At 44.4% G+C, this 12,466-nt stretch overlaps 1 protein-coding gene across 12 annotated transcripts in view; it reads right to left on the reverse strand.

Moving 5' to 3' along the window:
- The window catches only part of LOC128613895 (centrosome-associated protein CEP250), a 178,226-nt gene that overhangs the window by 82,155 nt on the left and 83,605 nt on the right, over positions 1–12,466 (reverse strand). For 11 of the 12 annotated variants that reach the window (XR_008386954.1, XR_008386956.1, XR_008386955.1 and 8 more), the window contains one exon: positions 1,921–1,971. The exons of the other annotated variant lie outside the window; for it this stretch is intronic. Coding sequence is in view for 8 of the 11 variants with exons in the window: in XM_053635059.1 (XP_053491034.1) it covers positions 1,921–1,971 (51 nt within the window). In the remaining 3 variants the exon portion in view is untranslated. The remainder of the gene's footprint in view (positions 1–1,920; positions 1,972–12,466) is intronic. 12 annotated transcript variants of the gene reach the window in all.

Genomic DNA, 12,466 nt, shown 5'->3' on the forward strand with positions numbered 1-12,466 from the left:
ACGTCCATCTATCCATCCTTTATACTTCTATCCAACCATACGTCCATCTATCCATCCTTTATACTTCTATCCAACCATACATCCATCTATCCATCCTTTATACTTCTATCCAACCATACGTCCATCTATCCATCCTTCTATACATCCACCCAACCATTCATCCATCTATCCATCCTTTATACTTCTATCCAACCATACATCCATCTATCCATCCTTCTATACATCTACCCAACCATACATCCATCTATCCATCCTTTATACTTCTATCCAACCATACATCCATCTATCCATCCTTTATACTTCTATCCAACCATACATCCATCTATCCATCCTTTATACTTCTATCCAACCATACATCCATCTATCCATCCTTTATACTTCTATCCAACCATACATCCATCTATCCATCCTTTATACTTCTATCCAACCATACATCCATCTATCCATCCTTTATACTTCTATCCAACCATACGTCCATCTATCCATCCTTCTATACATCTACCCAACCATACATCCATCTATCCATCCTTTATACTTCTATCCAACCATACATCCATCTATCCATCCTTTATACTTCTATCCAACCATACATCCATCCTTTATACTTCTATCCAACCATACATCCATCCTTTATACTTCTATCCAACCATACATCCATCTATCCATCCTTTATACTTCTATCCAACCATACATCCATCTATCCATCCTTCTATCTATCTATCCATCCATTCATCCATCTATCCATCCATCCATCCACCCATCCACTCATCCATATCTCCAACCATCTATCCAACAGTCTATCCAACCATCTATCTATCCACTCATCCATCCATCCACTCATCTATCCAACCATCTATCCAACCGTCTATCCATCCATCTATCTATCCACTCATCCATCCATCTATCCATCAATCTATCTATCCATCCATCCATTCATCTGTCCATCCATCCATTCGTCCATCTATCCATCCATCCATTCATCCATCAATCTATCAATCCATCCATCCATCTGTCCATCCATTCATTTGTCCATATACCCATCCATTCATCAATCCATCCATCTATCTATCCATTCTCCCTATCTTATGAGTGTCTTTTCTGTGGTTGGTCCCAAACTGTGGAACAGTTCCCCCTTCCACGCGAGGTCTGCTCCGTTGATTTTTTTTATTATTTTTTTTTAGCCATTTATAAATCTTTCGGAAATCTATAAACGACTTTCGGTCGTTTTGTAGACGGTGGTCCATTTACTCTTCTAGCCCAACCCCTGGTTGCCTCTCCCACGAGGTTATTACTTAAACCGATCTTTCGACAAGATCACCCTGAACATATATTCCGATCAAAATATCACTCGTGGATGCGTTTATTTTCTAATTATTTCTAACTGGTGCCTGTAATTCTGGAGAACTCTCTAGAACACTATACAGTGGGTGCTCTCCAGAACCTGAATTTGATTTGATTCGGAATCTTGACACCCTGGTTTAAACGATCACGTACTATTTAGTCATGAATTTAACACCGACAGACAGAAAGCCCATTTGAGAGAGTAATTTGGACTGAATCGTCTATGCAATACTAACTGGCGCGTATTAGCTTAGGGTGCTTTCACGTTTGGCTCGAACACTGGAGTTGCTTTATAACATTATGCCTTTACTGAAATTTGGTTAGATAATAATGATATTTCCATGCATCTAAAAGGCATCGTCTATTCCACTGATTGTGAAACTTGAAACAGGAAGTGAACTTGCAAACTTTAGTCAAAGATATCATCTGATGATCAGCCCTGAAAGCATATAGCACCTGAGTTTCGTTCAAGCCACCCCTAGACTCGAGGTGGACTAGCTTCGTGTCAGAAAACTAAGTGTGTGTGTGTGTGTGTGTGTGTGTGTGTGTGTGTGTGTGTGTGTGTGTGTGGTGTGCTACCTCACTCTTCAAGAGTTCTAGTCCTCTCGCTGCGGTTTGATCGCCGGACACCTAAAGAGCAACAAAGTAAGTCAGGAAAACGCTTTGAAGAACAACGTTCTTCAACTGCAGGACAAAGCAACTGGAATCAGCGTCAATCTGTTCCCACTGCATGGGGTTTAGGAATAAAGTGTGATAAACGGAGCCCAAAGTCTCCAGCAGTATAGGCGTGTGCGATTAGATACGGCTTGTTTCATGGGAGAGGAAATAGATCATCCTTCACGTCCTAGGCCGTGAGTAATCAGGAAGCGCGACCGGATCAGCCTGACGGCGTTAAGTATTTTAAGTTTGGATAAATGGACAAGCGTTTGTTTTTAGATCAGACCTCATTGAGACACTTTTTAAAAAATCTTTCATTTGATTTGTATGAACATGAAAACCTTCTATGTTTTGCAACTCCTTCGGTTCCAAGCGCGCGATTATATATTATATATGTATATAAATTTGTACAATTTTTATTAATCAGAATTCCTTCATTGTGAGCCCTGAGAGTTAAAAGTCCATTAACACAAGCGCAGAGGCCACCTGGTCCCTACGCCGCGCTCGCGGCCCTACATTAACATCTTCGGAGAACAGTTGGGTAATACTGATTGCTTCTTGCCCTGCTCACGACGGCAGCCGTAGCACCAGTCGCCCTGCTTCGGTCTCAAGGACGTTCGAACAATACGCAATCAGGAGGTGAGCCTGCAGCACAGCACTCCGGTTAAGGTGAGGAACGCGTGTCGGAAACGTGGATTTCGGAAAGACAGCCGAGACAGAAGCGCGGGTAATACGACGACCGCTGTGCTCGCTAGCGACGGAGAAAACAGAAAAGCAATACTGATATTCCCAGAACGGCGGACGTGATAATGAAAGGTGCGGTGGGGAAAAAAGAAGGGGGGTGGGAGGGGGGTCGGGGGTAGAGAAATAAATAAATAAATAAATAAATAAATAAAAAATGGCAGCGAGGCGATTGCTCATTCCGAGCAGCTTCAAAACAACCTCGCCTCATCAGAAGGACACCTTTAATATTCGGACTTTTCACGTCACTCCCGGATAAATCCCTAGCAACCACCATGGCAACACACACCGACTCCGACGTGAAGTGCATGGCAAGATCCACGCACCACGAGAAAATGGACTAAAGTAAAGGGGGGAGAGAAAGGTGAGGGAAGTACACGACTGAGATACAATTCGAAAGAGAGAACGCCATGCGTTTGCGAAAATGGAAGAAAGAAAGATGTCGGAGATCGCATGCTAAACACGACATGACGTCTAAGTCTGGACATTGACCTCTTCTCTAGATCGCTAATGCCAAAATTACTTACAATTAGACATCTCCTTTTTTTTTTTTTTTTTTAATTATAGGTCCCCATCCTTCTAAATCCACCTGAGAGCTTGTGGAGAGAAGTAATGACCTCTATGTGAGCCCTGGAAATTTCTGCATTTCACCCCTTTGCATCTGCTTTCCTAGTCTTGGGGACTGTGGCTCGAAAAGCTGATGAGTTCAGTCAAACTTCATTAAGTTTATAGCTGAGGCCCAGTACTCCCTGGTGGCAGGGCTCAGAGGAATGAGCGCATCGCTTGGCAGACTGCGCTATACTGCCCTGTCACACAGGTGGTGGTGGGGATATAGAGGAGGGCTCTATCTCTGTCACTACTCCCCCCTTCCCTCCATCCACAGCGCTCTCTGTCTCTCTTCTCTTACGCTCTCTTTTTTCCCTCGTGAGGATCGGCGGGCCGAAGGGTCTCGAGTCTGTTCATCATTTTGCGATTGGGCTGCAATAAATCCAGGGGAAATACATTTATGAATTCATTCATGTGGCTGGGAAATCCATCTCGGGCTGCTGTCATGTGCAAGAGAGGGAGGACGCAAAAAAAAAAAAAAGGGGGGGGGGGAGGGGGCTCAGGAAGGTTATGTCCGTTGCTGCGGTCGGCCATTTTCTCCCTCCGTGGCCATTTGCAGAAGCTCCGTCGTGAGCTCATTAAGGCTTGGCGTGCTAGGAGACGACAGTTTACTCCTTTCAGAAATGAAACGTGGGATAAATACTCACAAGACGTGAGCAGTTCGTTTGTACAAATACTTTTCGTCATCAACTAAATTGTCATTTTTAAAACCGTTCAAAAGTTGCAAATCCTTCACAGTCAACGACTGCCTGAAGTCTGGAACCCATGGGCATCACCGGACGCTGGGGTTAGAGTTTTTTTCCTCTCTCTAGCGATGCTCAGCCAGGCTTCCCTTCAGCATGTGAAATGCAGCTTAATTTGACTCAGGTCAGGTGACTGGCTTGACCAATGCAGAACTTTCCACTCCATAAAACCTTGGAAGGCTTTCGGGTCATTGTCCATCCGGAGTGTGTAGAGCCGTGCGATGGGTTTGGTTGAATCTGAGCAGATAATATAGGGTCGATACACGTCAGAATTCATCCTGCTGCTATTGTCGGCAGTCACATCATCGATAAATACGAGGGGAGGGGACACGTTCCATCGGCAGCCGTACATGCCCGTGGCATCAGATGAGGTGCTGTCAGTTCCTTCCCTTCTCCAGACTCTTCTACTCTGATCATTCCGGTACAAGTCGATCTGTTGTCCAAGAACTGTGTGAGCTTTTAGATGCTTTTTTTTTTGGCAAACTCTAATCTGCTCTTCCTGTTTTTGAGGCTTACCAATCACTTACATCTTGTTGTAAACCCTACACAGGTACGTCTTGGAGGGTGTTCTTGATCTGGCCAACTGTTGTAAAGGTTTTTTTGTTTTTTTTTTCCCCTCAGGGAAATAATTCTTCAGTCTTTCGCCACAATTGTTTCCCATGGGTTTTCTGGGATATTTTGACGTCCCTGAGCTCACCGGAGCATCCTTTCTTTTGAAGAATGTACCAAAATAGGTGATTTGGCCACACCTAATGTTTCTGGGATCTCTCTGATGGGCTTGTTTTGATTTTATTAGCCTAATGATGGCTTGCTTCACGGACAGTGAGAGCTCTTTGGAGTCCATTTTGAGTTAACGGTAACAGATTCCATATGCAAATGGCAATCACACTTGAAATCAACTCTAGATCGCATATCCGCTTAGTTCTAAGTAAAATAATGAGGGAATAACAGACATCTGGCCTTGGAACAGCTAAGCAGCCAACTGTCTAAATTACTTCTGGTCCATTAAAAAGGAGGAGACCACATATTTTTTTTAAATAAATAAATAAATAAATAAATAAAAGTGCTGTAATTCCTACACCGTTCACCCAGTCTGGAAAATAATAATAATAAAAATCTGCATTTTGAGCTCATATTCATTATTTCATAATATTAATAAAGGAAAATGGTCATAATGCTGTGGTGCATTCACATGACCTCACCCCTTAGAACTCTGAATAATAATATAAACTGATTTGCACGGCTTCCAGATTGTTCTCACCCATGACGGAAACAGATCTCCAACACCTTCTAAAACCTAATTTAAGCATTTTAAGATCACAAATATGACTCTCGGTTGCAGGAGTGGGGGGATCTGTGGGCCGTCTGGCGGGTATTTACAATGGGTTTGAGGCAGGGCTATGCTAGGAACAGCTCTTAAAGGGCTCTGGCTCCAGCGATTCTGACGGACGAGGCTGCCGAGGCCACCATAAATGGATTTCTTATTTCGATCCCGATATAACTTTCAATCCTGGGTAATGAAAAAAAACAACAAAACGTCGGGGTGAGAGGACAGGACAACACTCATGCGTCTTTTGTGGCATCTCAGGCTAGCACGGGGCTTTTACAGAAATCACCATGACAAACGCCAGACCAAGAACCCACTGAAATGCACATAGCAGAGCTTACATTACCGGTGTGGGGAGGAGCTCTGACCCTAAAGCGTTCTCCGGTTTGACCTTTGTAATGTTCCCCTGGAACAGCAGAGCCAAGAAATGAAATCCAAAAAAAAATTCGTTTCGCGGGCCTGGTAGGACGAGGGAAAGTGCTCGAACGTAAAACACCTGAGCTGTAGAAAGTGCTGCGTTAGTTATCCGAGCTCACCCGTAGCTCGGTCTGATATCTGGACTCGAGGGATAATAACACCAATCCATAAGAGTGTGTGTGATAAGTAACCTGGGGTATGTAGGAGCATTTTAAAGACCAGAATCTTGAGCCTTGTACAACTGACCACATTTACTTCGACTCTACACACCCTAATCGATAGAGTGTATGGAGGTAAAGACTTCAAGAAACCAGAGTCCAGCACTGTTCACCATCTACATTAATGAGCTAGCAGTCAATTGGACTGAGTCTACAGAGGGGGACATCAGCACCTAGTCCTCCTGGCACTGTGTTAAAATGTGACACTGCCACCTAGTGCACAAATGGTACATCACAAATATGTAAACATTACGAGTCAGCTGTAGCTGTTAGTAGCTAGTCCATTGTTTTTTGGGGGTTAATTCAATATGAACAAAGTCAGGAATGCTTGCAAAACTGAAGTCGGGACCTCATTTTAAATTCTAGAAACTACGCACGTAACCCTGATAAACACCACGTTGTTTCACGTCTTTAATTTAAACCCTCGTTGATATTTTGCGAGCGAAGGTATTCGCGGCTTCTGCTCCGAAGTCAGACAGCTCCGGAGAGGAACTACGAAATAAGCCGAGATACAGTACAATTTATTTCTGTTCAATTTAAAGCTGCAGACACCACGTTTATACGTCGGACATTTTCGCCGTACGGCTCGAGAGCCGCCGCGATAGTTAGACTCGGTTTGTGACTCTCGATACGATCGTCGATCGTCCCGAGCCTAACCGTCGGTAGCACGTGCGTGCGCAACAAGCGAGGTACTCCGTGAATTCTAGTCCAGACTGCGATTCGACTGGCGAAGAACCCGGATACCTTTAGATACCTGCGATGATTAAAAGGCATAACCGACTCGATCTTGTTTAAACTGCTGAGAGTCTCTTAGCCAAGCTGGAACACGGCCATCTACAGACCGACCGGGAGAGTCTGGCATTTCTAGGGGCAGCGCTAAATCAAATTAGCCGACGCGATGTTAATTCCGAGCAGCGTCTCATTAAAGCGGATCAAGAAGAAAAAAAAAAAAGAAAAAAAAAAAAAAAGATCATCGGCGCTGAGGACTCGTGTCCTTTGGCGTAATCGAATAAGGCGACGTTTTGTTTGTTTTAATCACGTTTAAGCAGCGGGGAAGGGGGAGACGTGTCCGAACGCACGGATCTCTTGGGGTCAGGGTTGGCTACTGTACTTCAAATCAGGAACACGTCCCTTCATTAGTTCCAGACGTTTATTTTGTCTTAATGTCTAAACTCGACGTTTCCAAATGCGTAAGAGACTGCGCTGTATCGGCAAGGACTTCGATCGATTGCTCGCGGTACGTTTACAGGGCGACCTGGGATGGCAGCCGTAGATTTGCAAGTGCGTATATTTTTGCTTCGAGAGGCTCTTTCGAGCATAATTTCGCTTGGGCAGACATTTATGATGTGTATTTATGTATTATATGCGCATTCACGGTGTGTAAATTATTTACATCGTGCTGTAAATGTGAAGGGAGCTGAAACAGTGAGTTTCAAGTCTGTGAGAGCATTAAATTTATAGAAACTCATCACATTTTTTTTTTTTTAGCCACATGTATATAAAAACAACAACAACAACAAACAAACAGGGGGATTAAGGTACTCTAGAACGAAATGATTCACTGTTTATCAGCAGAATGACGGCTTGAACCGGGCCAATCAGTCCGATATCGGGCGTCCCACCTCCATGAGCGTTTGCAAGTGTCTGGGTTCTTGATTATCTCCCTGACATTCTAGCACCTTCTCCCACCACATACTGCAACGTATTAACATATTGAAATGAGGTGGCTGTCCGGGTCGTCCTACGTTCCTTTCCGCGTCTCTCCGTCCCTCGCTCCTTCCCTCCGCCCTGCCTGCTGCTAATCAGTGACCGAAAGCCCTGTGCACCGCATACATTAGCATTCATCGCCGCTCCTCAGCCCTCCTCCGGTGCCTCGCCGCCGACAAACAAAAGGTTGCACCTCTCGCTTCTGGTCTTTTCTCTGCGTCTCGCACGTCTCCGTGCCGTCTCGTGTTGCGTTTGAGAATTTCCACTCTCTTATCTGCCGCAAAACAGGCGAGACAAATGCTTTAACGTGGGCGGCCGGTGTGGCGGCGGAGACCAGCGGATAAATCATAGATGAGCCATAGTGTGAGCGCTGTTAACATAATCCCCGCATTCTCACCTCGCCGACGTCACGAGCTGCTAACTCCCGTGATGTTCATCAAATATCGAAGCACGTACAATTAGACAAGGCTGAGTGTGTGCTGCATGTATGCGGGAGACGTATAATATACTGCATTACGTGCTGATGCAAAGATCTGCGCTTTTAATCAGAGCAGTGTCCGGGTGGTGCCGTGAACGGACGGGGGAGGGGGTGGGGGGGTGGTGGTTATTGAAGAATTTGCGCGTGAGCGATAAAGGATGATCACGTGCGTATTAAAGACCGTCGGTATAAAATGCTGATGTACAGCATATTGCTTTCACTCTTCCTCCACTCGCCTCCTTTGTGATCACCGGGCAATTACTGGAAAGAAAAAAAATAAATAAAAGCGCAGCATCGCTTCGTTCTTGTCCTCCCTGGTTTTAATTGCTTAATGCATCCTTCACCGTCGCCCCACTCCCTCCACGCTCTCTCGGTCTACAGTGGCTGCTTCTCGGTAATTAAACCCAAACCTGCGAGTGAAGAAACAGCATGAGCACACAGTCCACATACGGACACAGACACGCTCTCCTGCTATCTCACATGACGTGACGACACTTTTTATTTGATCAAAAGAAGTGAGAAACACCTCCTTATAGAACGTGTCTTTACGTAGTACCGTTAACGTTTCCAGTTCAATCGATGCGTTTCTTTTCCAAACCCGATTCCGATCTTTGCCGTCTGTTACCGGATCCGATATTCGGTTCGGTATTATTATTTTTTTCCTGATATCCGAGCCACCGTTATTTTCATTCATTAGCTCGATGATTATTCTGTGCGTCAGACCGTTGCCATCTCTACCGCGCGTACTCTGACCATTCCCGTGTTTAGAAATGGTACCTTCAGTAACTTAAACGCCGTTTTATTTTTAACCGACGCTAGTTTCAACTCAGTTTTCAAGTTTCAGTTTTCAACTGAAAATGCAGATTTAGATGCAAGAACAACAACAACAACAACAACAATGGCATTAACTGTAGTTAAGTTAACTTAGGTGAATCTTATACTCGTTACACCTGCAACAAGGCAAACGCCGTTCAGGTCTAGTCCTCCATAACACACACTTTCCTAATCTGTGTTTTTCTTTACATTCACACTGATTGTTTTTTTTGTTTTTGTTTTTTTAAATACACCTTCTGAAAAACTTAAGTTCTGACCCAAATGACATGTTCTCTACCGTCTAGTGTATGAATTTTACAAGGGTAGTATCGTCTCAAACGGAACAGGGTTTTTTTTTTTTTTCACTAATGGGAAGTATACGCCGTTTCCCAGTCGATGGCGGATGACATTAAACGCACATAAAGCGACGCCGCTAGCTTTAGCGGAATACCCAGAGGTGGAATCGTCTCCGCAGGCGAATTTTACTCGCGCGATCCAAAAAAAAAAAAAATAAAAAAATAAAAAAATTCGGCGTAGTAACTTGTTATCGTGGCTATGGCTGGTGGCGACGTGAACATTTAAGGAGCGCAGTGACGCACAAAGGCAACACATAGCAATTGTGCGTTGATTTAACGTGTATTTACTAAAGAACTGCGGAAAGTTCCGCGATGGCGCAGCTGTTATCTGCATCGAGTGTTTTCATTTCATGTTGGACTACTTTGTGCAACACCGTGGCTCGCAGGAGAGAAGATTTTACTGTATGTCGTCAAAACAAATGAAAATGGCTGCAATGAGACTGCGAGCACGGATACCAAAAGATGCCACGGCCATCTCGTGACTGTATCAGTCTGTCGCCTGTCAATCAGAGCGACTCTAGCACGTGTATGCGGAAGAGGGCGGATAGCGCTTTCTTCAGTTGAAGTGCAGCTCGAAAAGTATCGAGTGCTACAGGGAGGACGTAATCTTGTAGATCAACCAAGAAGTCAGCATCACCCTGGTTCCCTCGACAAAACGCCCGCAGGATTCTTCCACTGGCTTTTGGTTTATTGCAGAGGATAATCTCTGTGACCAACAAAACGTTTATGATTCTTACACGTTTTTGTTCATCAAGATAATCTTCACAACTTTCATTCATTTTGAAGCCTAAATACAATCGGCAGAAGTGGAAAGCTAAAGTCTATAACCGGACAGCACCGCGGTCGCATGACTTCAACGTCACCACCGCTACGCTTCCGACAACACTCTCAAACTTTATTTTAAAAAAATAAATACATGTTCCGTGATAAGGATCCACTGTGCTCTTTTTGTGGAGGAATCCGCCCCAAACTTTTTTTGGGAATGTGTCCATGTTGCATTATTTTGCTTTAATTTATTTATTCATTTTCATGTGATTCATTTTCATGTGATTCATATTCATGTGATTCATATTCATGTGAGTCATTTACATGCGATTCATTTTCATGTGATTCATTTACCTTTTCTCTTCTCTCCTCCCTTCCCGTTCCCAAATATTTCATTGAGAAGAAGGAAAAAAAAAACAAACAAAGGAAAACAAAATTAAAAGTACCACCCCACAAAACCCCCCCCCCCCCGGCTCATCATGGCCGCTCAATAACTGTCGCTGGTTATATAAATATTATAAAACCCAAGAACAGGCACAAAAATTTAAGTGGGAAGTGTCTGTAACTCCATAAAGTATACAATAAAGGGATGCCATTTATAATAAATAAATAAATAAATAAATCATCTAAGTTAGGAGCGTACACAATACCTGTCTTTGCATTACAGTAGCTATGTTGCATTATTTTGGAGGAGCGCATGTATAAATACAACGAGGCTGTAGTAAATGAGGTTTCTTGATGACGTTTAATGTCCCCGTCAACCTCTGTAGTCCCATTCAGCCTCGTGAGCGAGCGCCTTTTTCGACACACGTATAAGATTAACAAAATCTCGAGTGGGATATCACTGATGTATTTCATGTCGTAGAATAAAACGGGAAAATATCATGAGCTTGTAATTAACCAAAGACCTTATTTCAGAAACCCATTCAAAGAACCCCATCGACTTCGGGGCGATGGAACCGGAAGTGCAGAGACGCTAACTCGTTTCCGGGTTGTAGGACTCGTTCCTGCAGCGCTCTACTGGTGTCTCGGAGGAAGCATGTGCTAGCCTGCACTACCCTTCCCCGGATGGTGGATGTTAGGAGAGCTAGCTCACGGGTGGGAAATGGTATATGACCAAATTGAGAGAAATTACGGCGAGGAAATGGCAAAGGTCATGGGTCAGACAGAAGGTAGAGTATGACCTTTTCGATCATCTTTGCGTTTCAGAAACGGACTGAAAATCCTCATTTGTCCAAAAATAAAATGTCATCTCCATGTGCGAGTCGGATCTTCCCGCATTGCTCACGTCGATACACACAAGAAGGAGAAGAAACACACACTGTTAGATATTCACACAAAGACGAGCGCACACACGCGCACACACGCGCGCTATTCTCGTCCTGACAACGGCTCCAAGAGAAAGCGTTGTGGAGCAGGAGGCGAGCACAGTAAAAATTCCTCTTCTTGAATTCACTTTTACGGCTGACGAAGAGGACACGCTGACACCTGTCGTACTCTGGGCTGCAGTTTATTACACTCCCACCACTCGTCGTACACGCCGAGGAGTGTGTAGTGTTCTCCGGTGTGTGTGAAGGATGTACGGGGAAGAAAAGAGACACCGGGAGAGACACGCGAGAGCCGCGACATCACTGCGGGACTCTCGCGTTGTCCCTGTGATAAAGCAGCCCAGAGTTTCATGTCCACTTTCAGAAAAGAACTCGCTGCATTTGGTTTCTTCAATCTCGCGAGTCAAACATTCATTAAATCACCACCTACGTGCATCTTGAACCAAGACGGACCTCGCTGTCTACACGGGGACGGGCTTGGCTAAAAATACTACACAAAAAGCCCCGGGTCATTTCCAGCTGAAAGATTCTCGCTGCTCGGTGCGGACTGTAATTAGCGCTGCTCGGTTAGCGCCCAGCTATCTCTTGCTTCGACAAAAGGAAGCTTGATGTGATCAAGATGTGAAACACACGAGCCTGCTGGCTGTGGCGGATATTAGTCTACGAATGGTGGGGGGGGGGATAGGTGTTTATGAACCCCCCCCCCCCCCACACCACCCATCTAGTTTCATCCACTATACCTCTATAGAAAAAAAAACCCAGAGAAAATAAAATCTGTGACCTTGTGACTGGAGCGAACAACAGACAGTCGATTAACAGCTGTGAGACTAATACTCAGTGGAGTGTTTTTCTCAAAGCAGTCCATCATTTGATTTTTCTCTGAAGTAGAGTTTATTTCACCGTTTTTCCCAGAGATTAAAAAAAAAAAAAAAAAGGCAATTCGCTAATAGTCGCTCGCGCGTCATGTAC

Source organism: Ictalurus furcatus, chromosome 10 (assembly GCF_023375685.1).
Source record: "Ictalurus furcatus strain D&B chromosome 10, Billie_1.0, whole genome shotgun sequence".
NCBI lineage: Eukaryota > Metazoa > Chordata > Actinopteri > Siluriformes > Ictaluridae > Ictalurus > Ictalurus furcatus.